The 20,138-nt window shown below is 34.1% G+C and overlaps 1 protein-coding gene across 1 annotated transcript; it reads right to left on the bottom strand.

Annotated features, from left to right (window-relative positions):
• Nucleotides 1–13,256: 13,256 nt before the first annotated feature.
• On the bottom strand, nucleotides 13,257–16,750 carry LOC132302790 (UDP-glucose 6-dehydrogenase 1-like). The gene is made up of 2 exons (XM_059799730.1): nucleotides 16,563–16,750; nucleotides 13,257–15,018 (listed from the first exon to the last, which is right to left on the bottom strand). Exon 2 carries the CDS (start codon nucleotides 14,996–14,998, stop codon nucleotides 13,556–13,558), a length of 1,443 nt encoding a protein of 480 aa, XP_059655713.1. The 5' UTR covers nucleotides 14,999–15,018; nucleotides 16,563–16,750; the 3' UTR covers nucleotides 13,257–13,555.
• Between the last annotated feature and the right edge of the window lie 3,388 nt (nucleotides 16,751–20,138).

The following is a 20,138-nucleotide window of genomic DNA, read 5'->3' as shown; positions in this document are numbered from 1 at the left end:
CAAGTGTGAACCCTGGTGGATTAACTTTGTATATACTTAATTGACCAAAACTACATCAAGGGTACTTTTGTAAAATTACTTAGTAGGCAATTAAGGACGATAAGTTTATCGTCCCAAAAGGCTATTTCAGATGATTTTTTTATTAAAAAAAAAAAAAAAAAAAAAAAATTCAATAAATGTGGCGCTAAATTTTGCCGCCACCAAATTGGAAGAGAGTTTTAATTTTTTTTTTTTTTTGATCTTTTAGGGACGGAAAGGTTAGACTGTCCCTAAAAGGGGTCTTTTAGGGAAGGAAAAGTTAGACTGTCCCCAAAAGGGGTGTCTTTAGGGACGGAAAGGTTAGACTGTCGCCAAAAGAGGTGTCTTTAGGGACGAAAAGGTTAGACTGTCGCCAAAAGAGGTGTCTTTAGGGACAGTTTTTTTACTGTCCCTAAAGGACTATCACCAATACCCCTAATTCTTGTAGTGAAAATTTATGTGTACAAGGGTCAATCAACTGAGGCCGATAAAATCATCTTTGAAAAACCACATCTGGCCATGACACAACAGTTGAGGCCGTTGTATGTTAAGGTTTAGGTTGAAGGACAGTTAATCAATAGGGTGTTGGTCGACAATGGTTCAATGTTAAATGTCATTCCAGCGACTACTTTGAAGAAATTGGGCAAGATGATGGATGATATGGTTCCAACCGACGTGGCCATCAGTGGTTTTAATGGAGGATCTAGTAACACCAAAGGTATTCTGCTTTTGAAAATTACTATTAGTGGCAAAACATCCTTCATAGCTTTCTTTATCATTGATTCAACCACGCCATATAATCTCCTTTGAGGCCGAAATTGGATTCACCCTAATACGTGTATCCCATTAACATTGCATCAAATATTGATTTTTTGGGATGAAAATGAGGTAAAAATTGTTAAGGCCGATAATAAACCCTTTATAGCTAAGGCGTATTCGGCCGAGGTTGCACTTTATGATGAAATTGTTGTACCTGTCAAATTTAATGGCATTAACAGGATGGGATGACCAGCTGTAGCAACAATGAAGAAAAACTTCGTTAAAACTTATATTAAAGAGTTATTGATAGAAGTAGTTCAACCGAAAATTGATATTTTCATGTCGATCATCAAGGAAATTGAAGACATTTCTAATGGATTGCACAAATAAAGAAGAAAAGAGGCGTCCAGCTTTTAGGGCCGCTTGCATAAGACTGAAAGCATATCTGGCTAAAAAGAGATTGGCCAGAGAAGAGCAATTATATGAAGAAGTATCGGCCAGTACGACTGATATAGTTGAAGAAGGTTTTGAAAAGCTGGATGCAATCCAACTTGAAGATCTGGAGTCAGCCCCTTTCAGGATGGAAGATAATAAGGTAGAGGTTCAGGATCCTTTATGTGAAATTAATGTCGGTACTGAATGAGACCATCGGCCATTATTTGTTAGTGACTTACTTGAGCCTAATTTTCAGGCCGATTTGATTAATTTACTAAGGGAATATAAGGATTGTTTTGCTTGGAGTTATGAAGAGATGCCTGGCTTATCACAAAAGCTGGTAAAACACAGATTGCCTATCAAGAAAGATTTTCAGCCATATAAACAACCACCAAGGAGGATGTCCTTGGAAGTAATGTTCAAAATTAAAGAATAAATTGAAAGACTTCTTAAGGCAGGATTTATTCGAACTGTTAGGTATGTTGAATGGTTATCTAATGTTGTTCCAGTAATAAAGAAAAATGACAAATTTAGGATTTGTGTGGATTTTCGTAATTTAAATACTGCCATTCTAAAAGACGAATATCCAATGCCAGTGGCCGATCAACTTATTGATTCGGCCGCTAAACATGAAATAATGTCTTTTATGGACGGTTATTTAGTTATAATCAAATCTATATAGCCGAGGAGGATATTCCCAAAACGAATTTTAGATGTCCTGGGTCAATTAGTACTTCTGAGTGGATTGTAATGCCATTCGGCCTAAAGAATGTAGGGGCTGCTTATCAAAGGGCAATGAATTCAATCTTTCATGATATGATTGGCCGATTTATGGAAGTTTACATAGATGATGTGGTTGTGAAATCATCGGCCAAAAAACAGCATTTGGAACACTTGAAAAAGGCCTTTGAAATGATGAGAATCCACAAATTGAAAATGAACCCATTTAAGTGTGTTTTTGGGGTCTCAGCCGGGAACTTCTTGGGATTCTTAGTACATCAATGAGGCATAAAAGTTGATCAGAATAAGGCCAAAGCTATTATAAATGCTATGGCCCCAACCAACAAAAAACAGGTACAAAGGTTTCTAGGCCAGGTAAGTTTTCTTAGACGATTTATTTCTAACCATGCTGGCCGAGTACATGATTTTTCTCCTTTATTGAAATTAAAGTCACATGAGAAATTCCATTGGGATGAATCCCATAAGAAGGCCTTTGACAAAATAAAAGAGTATTTGGCAAACCCCCCAGTAGTGATGCCTCCAAGGAAGAAATGGTCGTTGAAACTTTATTTATCGGCCGCAGAGGAATCAATTGGTGGCATGCTTGCTCAGAATAATGAACTTGGAAAGGAACAGGTTGTTTACTATTTAAGCAGAGTATTAACTGATGTTGAATGCAGATATTCTTCAATTAAGAAGCTTTATTTATCTTTGTATTATTCAGCCATGAAATTATGGGTATATATGCGGTCGATTGATGTTTACATTCTTTGTCAAACTAATGTGATTAAATATATGCTATCAAGGACATTGATCACTGGCTAAATAGGTAAGTGGGCATTGGCCTTGATGGAATTCAATTTGATCTTTGTCCTATAAAAATAAGTTAAATGAAGAGTTCTGGCTGATTTCTTGGTCGATCATCCTTCGACTGATATTGATCCATAGGTTTATGATGAATTTGAGTCATCAGCCATATTCCTAACCCCTTGGATATTGATGTTCGATGGATCAAACACGGCCGATGGAGCAGGGGTAGGTATTGTTATCATTTCACCTGCTGGAAGAAAGACTTCATTTTCATTTTTCTTAGATTTTAAATGATCGAATAATCAGGCCAAATATGAAGCACTTATGATCGGCCTAGAAATTTTAATTGAAATGGCTGTTAGAGATGTAAAAATTTTGGGAGATTCAAACTTGGTACTTATTCAAATTACTGAAGATTTCAAATGCTTAAGTTGGCAATTAAGGCCGTTTCATTATTTGGCCACTTCATTGATTAATCAATTTGATAATGTTCAACTTAAGTTTTGGCCAAGAGGTTAGAATAAGGAGGCCAATAACATGGCCCAAGTAGCCTCTGGAATAAGAGTACCAGCCGGAGTAAAAGATCAATTGATAAAGATAACATGGAGATCCTTGCCATCGGCCGAAATAAGAAATACTAAGATGGCTGATTCTTGGGTAATTGATATAAAAGATCTGACCAATGATGATTGGAGAATACCATTCATAATGTTTCTCCAAAATCCAAATATCAAGGCTGATAGAAGTATCAAGAAAAGAGCAATCAACCTTTTACTCCTTGATGGGGATCTATACAGAAAAAGCCTTGAAGATGGACTCCTACTACAATGCATAAGTAAAGAAGAGTCACTTCAAGTTATGGTCGAGGTACATGAAGGCAGTTGTGGAGCCCACCAAGCAGGAATTAAAATGAGATGGTTGATCCAAAGGTATGGATACTATTGGCCAAGAATGAGAAAAAATTGCATAGATTATACAAAAGGCTGCCAAGCTTGTCAAAAACATGGGCCGATTCAAAACATGCCAGCAAAAGAATTACAGCCAATAATCAAATTATGGTTGTTCAGAGAATGGGGCCTTGACCTTATTGGTAAAGTTAATCCACCATCACTGGGTGATTGTTACCACAGATTATTTTACTAAATGGGTTAAGGCCAAAGCTTGTAAAACGGTTGATCAACATACAGTGATTAACTTCATGAAACAACATATTGTCCATAGATTTGGAATTCCAAAACACTTGTTTCAGACAATGCAATAGTGTTTAGGGCAGTTGATGTGTTACAATTTGGCCACAATATGAATATCCATATGTCAGCTTCTACACCATACTATGCCCAAGCAAATGGTCAGGCTGAGTCCTCAAACAAAATTTTAATAGAGATCATTGAAAAAATTATCAAAGATAAGCCAAGAAGATGGCATGAGAATTTATCTGAGGCTCTATCGGCTTATAGAAATTCAAAAAGAACAGGCACGGGAATCACACCATATATGTTAACTTATGGACATGATGCCATTCTACCTATGGAAATGAAGGTTAAATCGGCCAGAGTTGCATTCCAAAATAACCTAACTCTGGCTAATTACACTCAAGCAATGTTGATAGAATTGTAAGACTTAGATGAAGTCAGGTTGGATGTTTTGGATCACATCATAGCTCACAAGAAGAAGGTAATGAGGATCTATAACAAAAGGGTAAAACCTAAGTCTTTTGCTGAAGAAGATTTAGTTTGGAAAGTTGTTATGTCAATGGGTAAGGTTAATAGGAAATATGGGAAATGGTCTCATAAATGGGAAGGGCCATACTTAGTCCATCAAGTCCTAAATGGAGGAACATACAGGCTGAAGTATCTTAGTAGCCGATTGCATGATTACCCCATTAATGGTAAGTACCTTAAGAGGTATGTGCCAATAATTCTTTGAAAGGGAAAATTAGAGTCAGCCAGTACCTTTGGCTGACCATGTGTACCTTTATGTAATAAAACTCGGCTTATTTATAGGCTGATTTAGTTGTTTGAATTTCAATAAAAGAAAAAATTCTTGTTGAAGTCTTGGTATTTGAAGCGAAATAAGCCATTTATTTATTGAAGTGTAAAGATTACATCATTTGAGTTCATACACTGTAATGGCTACAAAAAAAAGGGGTCTTATTGAAAAACATTGTATGTTTGCCAATTTCTCCTTGAAATCAGCCCAAACCACTAAGGACCGATTAAAGGCAACCATAGCCTGTCTCTTTGATTCTTCCAATTTTGATAATTCTTCACAAAGATTTGCATGCTCGTGAGTAAGGTCTTGAGTGTTAAACTGCAATGTGGCAACTTCGGCAAACAAGATGGCCTTACGAGCATAAATCTGGTCGATCTCTTGTTGGAGGACTCTCTCTCTCTCCTCAAGGCTGATGAATTCTTTGTTCACTCGGTCAAAGGTAGAAGCTTGGGTTAACAACTGATCACCAAGAGTATCTTTCCTGCTCTTGCTCTTGTTAAACTGATTAATTGATTCATTGGCTGAAAAATCTCATCAGCCAAAGCTGGCAATTGACCTTTAAAAGTAGCAATGGTGGCTTGTAGGTTGACTGGGAAGTCTGGATACTGGCTGAGTGTGGTAAGGACAGCCATGAAATAATTGGAGTTGTTCCTAAAGATTCACTATCTCTTTCCTTAGTTATTGAAGCTATCACATCTTTGAAGAAATTACTCAAGGCCAGAAGGGAGGAAGTAGGAGCTTTTGGTGGAGGAAATAAAGGAATAGTTTAAGGTTCTTCATGCACAACCTGTCAGTATGAAGAAGGTTAGATCCCTAAATTTTGAAGTATGGACAAAATTACAGGTAATGAGGTAATCAATACCTTGGATGATTCGGTCATATCTGCAACTAAGGGTGGCTAATGGCTGATTACTGGTGGAAGAAATTCAGGCTGAAGAGTTATGTTGTCCCTTTAAGATGAAGCTTTGGCAGGAGTAACTTGAACATTAAAGGGTACTTCAATGCGTTCATGAAAATCCTTCAAAGGACTGAAATTCCTAATTGGACTATAAACCAAGTCAAGAATAGGAGATTGCTCCAAAAGGAAGACCAATGGTGTTATTTAAAGTTATGAAGTTTTTTTTATAGAAAAAACAAAGTTGTGAAAATTATTGAAAATTATCATTACCTCTTTTTCAGCTAAGGAATGGTCAGATGGATCATCAGCCAATTCAATTATAGGGTCATCAACCACATCTTCTGTAGACTAAGGACTTGCTGGATTCTCTTTAACTTCAGGTTTTTTACCTTTGTTAAACTTTGTCCTTGTTAAAGTTCCATGGGCAGTAGACTTTTTCCTCTTTCCCTGAAGAAGGAAATCTTATTAAAGATTACCTCGGCCGATAACAATTCTGGCCAAGAATTAGGTATCAATATCGGCCATGTATTTTGATAATAGGGCCGATATGATCATTTTACTAAAGAATAAAAGATTCTTAGGCTAAGGAGCATAATCTTTTACCTTGCCCACAAGTGGAAGGACTAGAAGAATATCAGGGATAGTGGTTGATTCAATTTCTGCAGGCTGAGGAGGTTGACTGGAGGAAATTTCGTCATCTTGAGGCTCAACATTATCTGGATTAAGGGAGGCTGACAAAGTTTCATTATCTGAATCTACAAAAGGGTAAGAGAATTTAGTCTAAAGCTTTTAAAATACATATGTATGAAAATAAAGGAAGATACCTTTGAGTAGGTTGGCTGTGGTCTTGGCCTTAACTTTTCTTTCTTTATTAATCCTTGTTAGAGCATCTGTCAGTTGAGAAAAATGAAGTTTCTTAGCTGTTTGCTTCTTGCCTTTGGGAGGATCTTTTTGAGGCACAACTTTCTTTGGGGTAACAGCCCGAGTGATTACAAAAGCCCCTTTGAAGGCAACAGATATAAATTTGAATAACTCTAGGATTTTGATGATAAAGAACCGACATTTAGCCATCTTGGTAGAAGCAATATAAGAAAACCACCATTGGTCAAAATTGGAATCTGAGACTGGGTTTTTTAATGAAATTTTGGAATTTGAATCCAGCTTGCAAACTAAAAAACTGAGAGGATACATTTTGAACATAAGAGTCATCCGAGAATACCACACGTCGTTGAAAGTTTTTGTTGAAGGAAAGATAAGGAGGCATGGGAATCATTTGGGTTAGGCCGAATTACCTAGCAAGCTGACTAGGGTTATAGAATTCAACCCCAACATTTATATTCACTATCCCCAGAGGACCAGTGTTGAAATGAAGATCTCTGGTAAGAAGAAAACTGGCCCACATGGCCGAAAGCTCGTCAGTATTCTTTTTTGTGGATACTCCTTGATGAGGAGTTAGCCATCGAGGGGCTTGAGAACAATGGGAAAATGAAATAAATTGGCTTATGATCTTGTGCTCGCAGCCAGAGTAGAAAAAGGAGAAACAATCTCCAAATGAGTGAGATTTGGGTACGGCCGATGCATAACTCACAGAAATGAGTGGGTCCATGGCTGAAGCCCTCACCACATGCCCCAACTCAGGAAAATAAACTTGTAGCCAAATCTAAAATAGCTAAAGGGGGCCACCATAACGTCCAAAGTTGGAGGTAAGCATGTCATAAATTCCCCTGTATAAATGAGAAAGGACCAAAGGGACTAAAGTAAGGGGCTTACCTCTGGAAAGAGCAACAGCCACATAGATGTAATCTTTGGTAACTTGAAAGGACGGCACATACAGAAAGAATTTATTCAGCCAGGCCAATAGGAAGGCAATGTGTTCAGCATCATTTACAGGAACACGAGGGTCCATGGTGGAATTTAAATACTTGCCATACGAAGACTCGGAAGATTTGGTTCCGGTTTATTTAGAAGGAAAGATGAAGGGAGAATCCTCCTTTACCAGTAAGCTGCTCAAATGAATCCCAAAAGGCTTGAGGCCTGTTAAAAAGCATATGTCCTAAATGGTTGGAGCCATCATGCCACATTTTAAGTATAAAGAGTTAGTGGTGGTTGACCAGTTGAACATAGCCGCTACCATTAGGGCCCTGTCTTAAGCAATATTTGTTTTACTTAATTGGATGGCATCATAGATACCACAAACCTTTCACGTATCTCCTTTTACAGCCCCAACTCGATCAACCTAATTGATCCAAGCATCATTGGGAATATGCCATGTCCTAAAATGAAAATGTGGCAAACTGTCATTTTCATTAGGAGGGAAAGTTTGAAGAAATGGAAGCATATCGGCTGAAGGGTAGAATGGTGAAATGAATCTAGAGGCTTTATCAAAAAAGGCAGGACCCAAACCTTTGAAATCGGTACGAAGGTCTATGAGAATGCCGAGACAATATTTTTAAGGAGAAAGGGTCATTAGGGATTTTTCAATAATATTGCCATGAGTCGAAGGATCTGAGGGTTGAGGGGCTGAGTTAGAATCAGTTGATTTGGTTTTCTTAAGAGCCATAGAAGATTATCAAGGGGAAGAATGTTGGTTGTCGTGAACTGAAAAGAGGAATTTCAGAGATAGCAATTTAAGGAAAGAAGAATGATTTTAGGGTTTTAGAAAACACGGAGCTAAATACTAGTTGGATGTAATAACGGGATATATCTAATCACCACTTTAAATGGGAACTGATAACCATTAAGGCAGGTAGTTGGGTGGAGTAAGGATTTATGACCAATATTTGAAATTCAAGTTTTGGCCGATTCAAATTCCAAAAGCTTTTTATCATAAGTGATAAAAGCATTTGAAATTCAGGGGGCATTTGTTGGTACCAAAACTTGGTAGCCACCTCAGTGGTGACGTGGACCAGTGAGGAGCCGACACGTGTTCGGTTTGGTTTTAAGGAAAGACGGCCAATAGAGAGACAAAAGGAGAAAATTTAGGGAAATATATTTCAGCCACCATATCAATAAGGTTGTTGCTGAATATATATTGCAAAGGGATTTGAATAAATTCAAATTTGGTTATTGATTGGAAAAGAAACACTAGAAATTCGGCTAAAAAGAAATCCCAATGAAATAAGGATTTAATTGGAGAAAGAATTCCAACAAAGAAGGGCAGTCACATGAGTCATGCATTTACGAAGTACCTCAGCCGAGCTTAAGGAAAGGAGTTGCTAAAAATTAGCAACTTTTTAGCAAACTTTCCAGCAACGATTTGGCAACTTGTATTTGATTAAATCAAGGAGAGTTTTCAGCAATGATTTCCTATTGAAGCAAGATGAAGCAAGGCAAGAAAGGAAATAAAAGAGCACTGGGTTTTGACCTAGTTTGAATAACAAAGTGAATAAAATGAAGGAAAAGAGAATTTTCAGAGCAATTAATTAGGGAATAAGTTAATTTAAGACTTTTATATAGAAGTGTTGTAATTTCATTCCAATTCGTCCAGCACCACCCACAAAACATGCACTTCTTATTCAATTGACTCTACGTCATTTTATCAATTTCTTTATGGTAATTTTCATTCAAAGAATTTAAGTTCCCGTAACTTACTCTTCTTTTGCAATGTTTTAATTATGCTATTTACATTATCAGTCATTTCTTTCATGCAAACAGATTCAATGACCAATCTTTGATCAGATTTGTGTTATGTCAATTCAGCCAGTTTATTTTATTTCTTTACTTTCCATGCAATTTCCATTCTACAAGTTTTAATTATGCTATTTTAATTGAAAATGTTTTCAATTCAATGGCAATTGATTAAATTTTTGCCTCTGCATTTTGCTTTACTTCATTTCTTTTCAGTCAATTTCCATTCTGCCAATTATGCTATTTTAATTCAAAATGTTTTCAATTCAATGGCAATTGATTAAATTCTTGTCATTCCTTTTACTGGCAATTGATTAAATTCTTGCCACTGCATTTTGCTTTACTTTACTTCATTTAAATTATGCACATTTTAATTCAAATTGTTTTCTATTAAATGGCAATCGATTAAATTCTTATTATCCATTTTCATTCAACTGTCTTTCTTTAAAGTCAATTTTCATTCAGCTTGTTCATTCCAATTTTCTTCAGTCATTGCATTTTTATTTCTTTTAGCACCTAGATTAAAAGTCCTTGCATCAAGGCATAAAAGAACCTTGCTGGGAGTTTTTACTATTCTCTCTCTCACACATTCGTCTGAAGTCAGCCATCGAAAAAAATGATAGGTTGGTGTTCAATTCATAATTTTGAGTGTTTTATACAAATACTCTGGCACGCCCACAAGAGTTCATCAACCGACGTAAAAAATCGCGCGAACAACAATATAATAATAATATATTCTGTAATATATTCTAACAGCCCCCTCAAAACCAAGGTAGATTAAATGAAACCATCTTGAGTTTGAGGAGGGCTGTTAGAATATATTGTAGAATATATATTATTACTATATTGTATAATATATTCTAACCTTATATAGGATAACTATATATATGGTAATCCTATACAAGGTTAGAATCCTATATATGGTAATCCTATATAAGGTTAGAATATATTCTACAATATAGTAATAATATATTCTACAATATATTCTAACAGCCCCCTCAAAATCAAGGTGTTTTGAATGAAACCATTAGAAATAAGATCTTGAAAGCGGCATGGCGGAAGCGATTTGGTGAAGATGGGTTTTCACCCATGATAAAGATGGAGGCACGATTAACAACTGATGTGGCAGTTGATGTGGCACTACTGCTGGCACCGCTGCTGACTGTGTCTGACATGGCAACTAACGTGGCAGGTGACGCACTACTGCTGGCACTGCTGTTGATATGTCTTGGAAGCTAATTGGGCAACTGATTACCAATTGAGACAAAAGGTTGGGATGCGGAAGCATAAGTTTGCAAGCATGATTTGCTGGTTGACCACCAAATTATATATAATATAATTTTATTGGACACAACTAGTTCAATTTTAATGGCTCAAAATAAGAACTTCAAAGAAGTTTTGTGATTTTAGTCAATCCATGGTTAAAGATTCTATATATATATATATATATAAAGAAAATATAAAAAAAGATGTCTCTATGCTATTTTTTTAATTAGTTAAATATATATATACAGGAAGGCTCTCATGCGGTCCAAAATAACGGACTTTTTAACATACCAAAACTCAATTAATCCATTACACTTTATTACTTTATCAAACTTAACCATAGTTAATAATGTTAACTTTAATGGTCAATTTATTCTATAACATAGGTCAGATTAGTCGCCAATTCAACACGTTTTTTATAGTTTTGATATCGATACATGAATCGATTTTTACGGCATCTGCTATTTTCTAGACCAGGAAAAGGAAGGAAAGGAAATATATAGAGTAGAGGCAACAATGTGTTATGGATCTGAATATATATTTAATAAGAGCCATTCTTCATCCCATTTCTTTTGTTTACCCCACAACAAGGCTGCACACGGGAAACATAATCATGAGACTCAAATAGTATGGAACCTGTTCAATTTTTGCGTTTTTTTTTTTTTAACAATCAAAAGCTTTACTTTACCCTCCCATTAATTTTATAATTACAATATAACATCACAAAGACTTTTAGACATTATAAAATCACGTATTTATTTTATATGTAGAAAAATAATATTCTTAATTTATAATAATTTTCAAATTTATATATTTTTTGTTTTTTAAGTCTCATATGTTGGAGAATAAATATGGTAGTTGTGTTTTGGCTGTAGTGGTGAAGATGGTGGCTGTGATGATGTGGATATCGTGGTAGTGGTTGCAATTGCGAGGAATATGAAAGAGATTAAGGAAGAGAGAAATTGAATAAAGGTATTGACTAACTATGGTAAATTGACTATTGAACTTAACATTATTAACTATGGTTTAAGTCTGCTAAGGTAATAAAGTGTAATTGACTAATTAAGTTTTGATCCGTTGAAAAGTCCGTTGTTTTGGACCACATGAGAGCCTTCCTGTATATATATATATATATATATATGAGACAATATTGACACTCCACTTTTCTCCAATTGCACTACATTTACCTTTTTTCTTTTAAAGAAAATGACAAGAAGGTCCTTAAATTCATTGATGCACTATCCCTTAATTTGTAATGTCGTAACTACCATTTATACAACTTTAATATTTTTTTTACCTTCTTTACTTTATTTACTATTTTTTTTTTCCTTTCTATTTGTTTTTTCCATATGTCCAATCAAAGAAAATAATTTATTCCATACTTATAATTTAATTTTTGACCGTCAAAAGAAATAATTTATTCCATAACGACTTATTATTATTATTATTATTATTATTATTATTATTGTACAATTGAAAGGGATATTATTCAACAAAGTTAACTTTTTTTGTACAATTGACTATATTATTCAACAAGGTTAACTTTATATATATATATATATATAATTTTTATGGGTCCTGTCAAAAGAAATAATTTATTAGATAAAAATTAACTTCTTTTTTTTTTTTGTTCTTATCAAAATAGATAATTTATTCAATTTAGATAAATATATATATATATATATATATATATATAATCCTCTTCTTTTCATACTTTTTTTTCTTGTCTTTTGGAGATGTTGACAAAAAATATAATTTATTCAATAAATATTTTTTTTTCAGGGTTTTTTTTTTCATGTCAAAAGAGAGAATATTTTTAATGGTTACTTTTTATTTTTTTAGTCTGGTCAAAAGAGTCAATTTATTCAACATAAATTTTTATTTTTTAGTCCCGTAAAAAAAAAAAATATTCAATTTATTTTTTGTCTTGTCAAAAGAGACCTAAAATAATAATTATTTACTTATAAAGTTAGGGTTATAATTATCATTTCATTTAAGATTGTAGTGCAAACGTTAAAAAGTGGAGTGCGAATATTGCCTCCCTATATATATATTATTATATAATTTTGTTGGACACAACTAGTTCAATTTTATTGCCTCAATTATAAAAAATTCCAAGAAGTTTTGTAATTTTAGCTAGTGGAAGGTTGAAGATTTTATTTCTTTGAAAAGAAATAATTAGTGTACATGTAAATTTTTTTTTTTTCCTAAATATAGAACATGTAAATTATGAACTTGACTAGTTAAAAGTTTAGTTCTAATGTTTTTATTGTAAAAAAAATGAATTTTAAATTCAACCACATCCTCTTCCATATCATTTTCATCTTTATATTGACACTAACAACTTTGACCCTAGCAACTTTAATCATGTGTTAAATTCTGAATACTTTAATCATGTGTTAAATTCTGAATTTAAAGGTATTATAACATTATAATGTATTAAATTTTGAATTTAATAATATTATAACGTGATGTAAATATTTCACATAAATGTATTGAATTCCGTTATAAATGCGTTGCATTTTGTAACGTTGTTGTGTTGCATTAACAAAATAGTAGAAGACATAAATACATACATTATAGTATTACACTATTACTCAAGTTTCTGGATTCCAAAGTTATTCCACAATTGGTGTTACTAAAATCATCTGGAGTCAACTCATAAACCAAACCAACAAAGTCAGAAAAATTATCACAGTTCTGAGCTTGAATTTTCAAAAAATAAATAATATCACTGCAAAAGGAGATAGATATATTTAGAAAATATTTGTATTTGCTGGGTGCTGATTTATTACAATAAACCACCAAAGAACAAAATTCATATTTTTCACTAACTACAGACAACAATTCGGACACTTAGTTACTCTTAGACAACATAGTACCAAGTCTAGTTACTCTTAGACAACATAGTACCAAGTCTAACAGAAACAAAAGAGTAATAACACTGTATAGTAAGTAAATTCTCCATCCTCTTATACTTGTAATTCTACCCTGAGCCACCCACAAAAAGCCGATAACGATAATCATTCTTTAAGCCACGGCAGGCATGTCCTTAAGCCAAGCATCCAATGGCTTACCAATGGTGTAAACAATAAACCCGATTCCTCTCAGCTTCTCCGCATCCACAATATTCCGGCCATCAAAAACAAACGCGGGCTTCTGCATATTGTCATAGATCTTCTGGAAATCGAGTGATTTGAACTCATCCCACTCGGTCAAAATGCAAAGGGCATGAGCATCCTTTGTCGCATTGTAAGCATCCCAAACCACACTGACTTGCTTGACAGTAGTAGGACTCATTGGCTGAAGATGAATTGGATGGTCCCAGTCGAACTTCTTCATTGAAAGATCCCTCTGAATCTGGTCTTCAGTAACCTGTGGATCGTATATGCTCAACTGGGCTTTGTCCCCCAATAGTCCTTTGCACACGTCAATGGCCGGGGTCTCTCTTGTATCACCAGTATCCTTCTTGAAAGCAAATCCTAGAATAGCAACCTTCTTACCTGAAACAGTGTTGAACATTGAGGAAACCACCCTGTTCACAAAGCGGTTCTTTTGGTAGTCATTGATCTTAATGACCTGTTTCCAGTAGTTCGCAACCTCGGGGAGGCCATTGCATTCGCAAATGTAGACCAAGTTTAAGATGTCCTTCTGGAAGCAAGAACCCCCAAAACCCACACTTGCATTGAGGAATTTGGGTCCAATTCTCGTGTCCATACCCACAGCATGTGACACTTGGGAGACATCTGCACCGGTTGCCTCGCAGAGTGCTGACATGGCATTCACTGAAGAGATCCTCTGTGCCAAGAAAGCATTAGCTGCAAGCTTGGAAAGCTCAGCAGACCACAGATTAGAGCAAATGATCCGTTCTTCAGGAACCCAGTGGGAATAGACATCTTTGAGTGCTTTGATTGCCTTCTGGCCCTCTGGGGTCTCCCTACCTCCGATGAGAACGCGGTCAGGATTGAAAAGGTCACTTATTGCAGTTCCCTCAGCAAGGAATTCCGGGTTAGAGAGAATCTGGAAGTCGATACCTTTGCTGTTGTGGGTCAGAATTTTTTCTATTGCCTCAGCTGTTTTCACAGGGACTGTTGATTTTTCAACAACAATTTTATTGGATTTTGATACATCAGCTATCATACGAGCAGCACTCTCCCAATAGGTCAGATCAGCAGCTTTGCCGGCTCCAAGGCCTTGAGTTTTTGTAGGAGTGTTAACTGAAACAAAGACGATGTCTGCCTCGAAAACATGTTTTTCAACATCAGTACTGAAGAAAAGGTTCTTCCCTCTGCACTTCTTTACCACATCATCAAGGCCTGGCTCGTAGATGGGGAGTTGCTCACTATTCCAAGCAGCGATCCGTGATGTAGATATATCAACAACGGCCACCTCTATTGAGGGGCACTTCAGTGCTATCACGGCCATGGTAGGGCCTCCAACATAGCCGGCTCCAATGCAACAGATCTTCACCATTTTTACCTGTTCTTGATAGCCTGAAACAAAAACATATCAAAAGGGCAATGCCAAGTCAAGAGATCTTCATTTTTAAGATAAAGTTCGTGTAGCAAATTAGCAATCCGGCAAACCAAATATTCAACCAATCATGCAGGATCTGGCAGCCTTTCTCATAATTAACCTCATTACGAAAGATATAACGAGAGCTCCTCAAACCCTCGAGTCTCGAATACAATTTGTTCATTTTTAGAAATTTTAATCGTGATCTTATTAATTGTAAAAGGCTAGAAGTCTATTGCATTAGGCTTGGTCATGCCGGTGTTCATGGGTGTACTACCCTAGTTAAACACTTGCAGGATCTAACAAGTCTGTGACTACTAGTGTGTTTGGTCAATCATGGGTAACAGATATTCAAAGCAAAATGATTCTGATCTGCAAATAAATTGTAAAAATAATCTACCTAAGGTGGCCCATGGCAGTTAATCAACGTAATTATATAAGAGAACTGTTTTTCACATGCTTCCCATCATTTATACAAGCTATGTGATGTAGCCTCTCCGCATATGGAAGTAATGCTGCGTACATCAAAGCTTCCCTGGACCCGCAGTGGCGGGAGCGCCGTCAATAATTTTGAATATATTTTTCTCCAATTATAATTCCAAGGTTGGGGTAACAGATATTCAAAGCAAAATGATTCTGATCTGCAAATAAATTGTAAAAATAATCTACCTAAGGTGGCCCATGGCCGTTAATTAACGTAATTATATAAGAGAACTATTTTTCACATGCTTCCCATCATTTATACAAGCTATGTGATGTAGCCTCTCCGCATATGGAAGTAATGCTGCGTACATCAAAGCTTCCCCGGGCCACCCGGACCCACAGTGACGCCGCACCGACAATAATTTTGAATATATTTTTCTCCAATTATAATTCCAAGGTTCCCATTGCATGCTTCCAAATCCAATGCAAGGGTTTATAAAGCATATAACTTGAATTGAATCTCAAAGTAAATATAGAGGCAATAAAAAATAATCTTCTGAATAATAACAATCACAATTGCAGAGAGAGAAAAAAACTCAGATCTATAATTGCAATGTCAAGCCTTCGTTAATAACTCACAGATCTAGACTTTACCCAATTGTTTTGCTTAAGTAAATGAATTTCCATATCACATTCCAAGTACTGCTTGATTAAACACTTCAAATTCAAACATCGACACCCCAACAATCACTAATAAAAAAATTTGCAAGCAAAAAAAATAAAAAAAAAATTGAAACCCAGATCACCAAATACAACACTTAGCAATCAGATCTAAAGAAATGACAAGAACAACACCGGATCTGTGCATTACAAGATTCACACAACATACACAATACATGCATAAACATTATGCCCCAATAAATACAAACATGGTACATGAATTATAATCAGATAAAAATGTCTTCCTTTAACCCATTCATTCAATTTGGAAATCAACCCAAAAACAAACACAACATGTGCATAAATGTGTATCTATATGCATATGTATATGTGTGTGTGTGTGTGTGTGTGTGTGTGTGTGATGGAAGAATAGAATTACCTTGCTATGATCGTTAGCTTTCGAAAGAGTGGAGAGAGATGTGAGATAGGAGAGAGAGAGAGAGAGAGAAAGTACAGATCTGGAGTCACAGATCTGATGCGTATGAGGTCCAAAGGCCAAACAAACTTGCATATATAGACCCGCGCAAGAGCTGCGTTCAGATTTTCTATGTAAAAAGGTGGAGAAAATTGTAAGAATATTCAACACGTTTTCATGTTTTGTCACGTCAAAATCATATACTACCTACCAAACACACCACAACTTATACGTTACCATGTGTGCAAAGGCTAAAGTGGTAAATTGACTTACTGTCTCATGTTACTATGGGTTACTATCCCGTGTACTAAATATTAAATGTTCAAAACACATATGTAAAAAAAATATATGTTGTTCAAATATATATATATATATATTCTTCTGATGATAGTAATTTCGGCTCTTAAGTCACACATAATTTCGGATCTTAAGTTATACAATCTTTTTTAAGAGATATTGTTTTCACACTCCGAACACGCTCTTGCTCAAATTTTAACTATTTATGACTTAATTTTGTCGCTCTCATTCTCGCCTCCCTCTCTCGCTTTATGTAACTTAATTCGGACCTCATAGGATTCACATACAGTTTTCAGTTTTCCCATCTTACACAAACCATGATTTTGTTTTTTTTTGAAATTTTGATCTACGAAAAAAGAAGTGAGAGTTTTGTCATTAAATTATCTTGAAGTTCTTTTTTCTTATAATTATATTAAATATATTAATATTTTTTCTTATAATTATGTTAAATATATGAATCTTCCAATGGAAGCTTGAAATTTAAGAATTATTATTTTGTGTAATGATAAAAATGAGCATAAACAAGCAATTTTTTCTTTATTTTTGCCTTTAATATATGTGCAAGTGAAATGAGCATCTAGTGACGTTGATATTTATGCAAATGCTCGCATTTGGATCCAATACTTAAAAAATATGTATTTACTTTTGTATTAGTGGAATGTTGCTTGAAATTTGACAATCTCTTCTTTGACCATTTGACCAGAATAACCTCTCTTACGATAAATAAATAAAATAAGACCAAAAATACCTCTTTTTATTAGTGGAGTGGTGCATGAAATTTGACAATCTCTACTTTGACCAGAATAACCTCTTTTACAAGCATAACTAAATTTCATGCGTTGATAGCTTTTAAAGATACTACAAGAGCTCAAATTAATGAAGCAAGAGGGAAATAACACTATTTTTGCATTTTATTGTCATATTTATATTGATTAATTTTCTTGTTTTTAGAATGTAAATTGTCATGGAGGACACCATTCAAAAAAAAAAAAAAAAATTTGTCATGGACGACAATTGTTACCAAATTAATGCTAATAATAATGAAAATAACAGCAAAATAGATAGTAGTAATATTGTCGAAAGGAAAACGATATTTCACCGATTTCACGTGGCAGTGTAAAAATAAGTAATTTAAAATCAAAATATAAAATGCCCTTTCAAAACAAAAATTCTCCAAAAATAAATTAACAAAAATAACTCTCTTTACTTACCCAAAAGAAAAAAAAACAAAAATAACTTTCAAAGAAAGTAAAAATTTAACAAAACAATAACTATGATAAAAAAAAATAAACAAATTTATAATATAAGAATTTAAATTCTTTAATGATCGATTTTTGTTGATATTCAAAACTTCAAATGAAAATTTTGTTTTAGATTTTGTAAAAATTAATTTCTTATAAAATTCTTATAAAAGCATTCGAATACATTTTATAGTTATGCAAACCCAGTATGTGAAAATGAAATATATATATATGGAAAGAGTTTGTTTATGTATTATTCTAAATACATAAAAATAAATAAAGAAAAAAAAAGGAAGAAAAAGTTATGGAAAGAATTATGTTATGAGATGAAAATTTAGGATAATAAGGTTATGTAAAGAATGTTGGAAGGATTTTAGGATAGTCACATTATGAAAAGAATTGTGTTTGAGTTAAAATTTTAGAATAGTCACATTAGATTTTTGTGTGAGTGGTTTTTATCGGGGTTTTATAGTAGTCAATTAAATCATTTTTCTATAATTAAAAAAAAATATCATTTTTCTATATATATATATATATGGTCAAAAGAGTAACCTTTTTATTGGTAATTTTTTATGGGTCCAGTAAAAAAATATATATATATTCAATATATATATTCTCTTTATTTTTTGGTCTTATCAAAAGATATAATTTATTTGTAGAAATAATTTTTTTAATTCTCTTTTTTTTCATACCATTTTTTATCATGAGAAAAAGAGATAATTTCTTCAATAAAGATATTTTTTGGGGTTTTTTTTTTTTTTTTTTTTTTTTCTTGTCAAAAGAGATAATTTTTTAAAATTTTTACCTTTTTTTTTTTTTTTTTTTTTTTTTTTTTTTTTTTTTTGTCTTCTTAAAAGAGACCTAAAATATTAAAGATTAGAGATAAAGAGAAAAAATCTGAAAGAGCATTTGGGTCATTTGAAAAATAGTAATCATTTATTTATAAAGTTAGGGTTAGTAATGTCATTTCATTTAAGATTAGAGTGTAAACCTACAAAAATGAGGTTTGAATATCTCCTCTAAAAATTCAATATTTAGAAAACAGTGAAGACCATGAACACATTTCTTTTTTAATTGGTAAGCAAAGACACATTATCAATAGGGATAGCAACGGGGGCGGGTTTGGGCGGGTGTACCCTCCCCCACCCCCGTTCCTGTCCAAAACCGCAAAAACGGGAGAACTTTCTACCCCATTCCCATAACCGTTTAACATTTTTACCCCAGTAGGTACCCGCCCCACCCCGTTTAAGATCATAATTTATTTATTATTAAAATAGATTTGCTCCTTTTTTTTTCCCCTTATCTTCAATTATTCACCATTGCAACTTTCTTTTTAATTAAATTCATTTGTTACTTTAGTATTGTTATATAAGATACTTAATATGCAGTGGTAAATATATATACTATTGAAATAAGGATACTTAAGTAATTGGTCTATCTAAACGGGGCGGGGCGGTGCGGGATTACCTCCCCCCACCCCCGCATCAAACCCGCGAGGGTTTTTATTACATGAAACTATCCTCGCCCATATAAGCAGAACGGTCCTCAAAAATTTCTAAAAATGGGGTGGGGCAGGGCGGGTTACCGTGAGGGTGAATCAAATTGCCATCTCTAATTATTAGTTTTATTAATAGGAAATATATTTGCAACTTTTCAATAAATATTTGGAATTATAACCACCATGTAAGTCACTATTTACCAATTACTATATTTGCACCATGAATTAAAAAAAAAAAAAAATTGAACTACAGTAGGAGACAAAATTACCAATTACCATATTTGTAAACACGATAGGACAAAACATTTAAGTAGTCAGCAAATATATTATTATTAAGTTGGTCAAGAGAACAGAGTCTTTGAGTGAGTTGGAAGCATGAATGAATAACAAATGGCAACTACATAACCACATTTAGAAGATACAGCTCAGAGGCTAATGGTTGTTAGATCATGTAAACTTATTCTTTCACATAAATATATATATATATATATATTGATATATAAT

Source organism: Cornus florida, unplaced genomic scaffold (genome assembly GCF_030987335.1).
Source record: "Cornus florida cultivar Cherokee Brave unplaced genomic scaffold, ASM3098733v1 CherokeeBrave_3.0.0_Hap2_Chr04, whole genome shotgun sequence".
NCBI lineage: Eukaryota > Viridiplantae > Streptophyta > Magnoliopsida > Cornales > Cornaceae > Cornus > Cornus florida.
The sequence above is the reverse complement of the archived record's forward strand: the minus strand, read 5'-3'. Positions and strand labels throughout refer to the sequence as shown.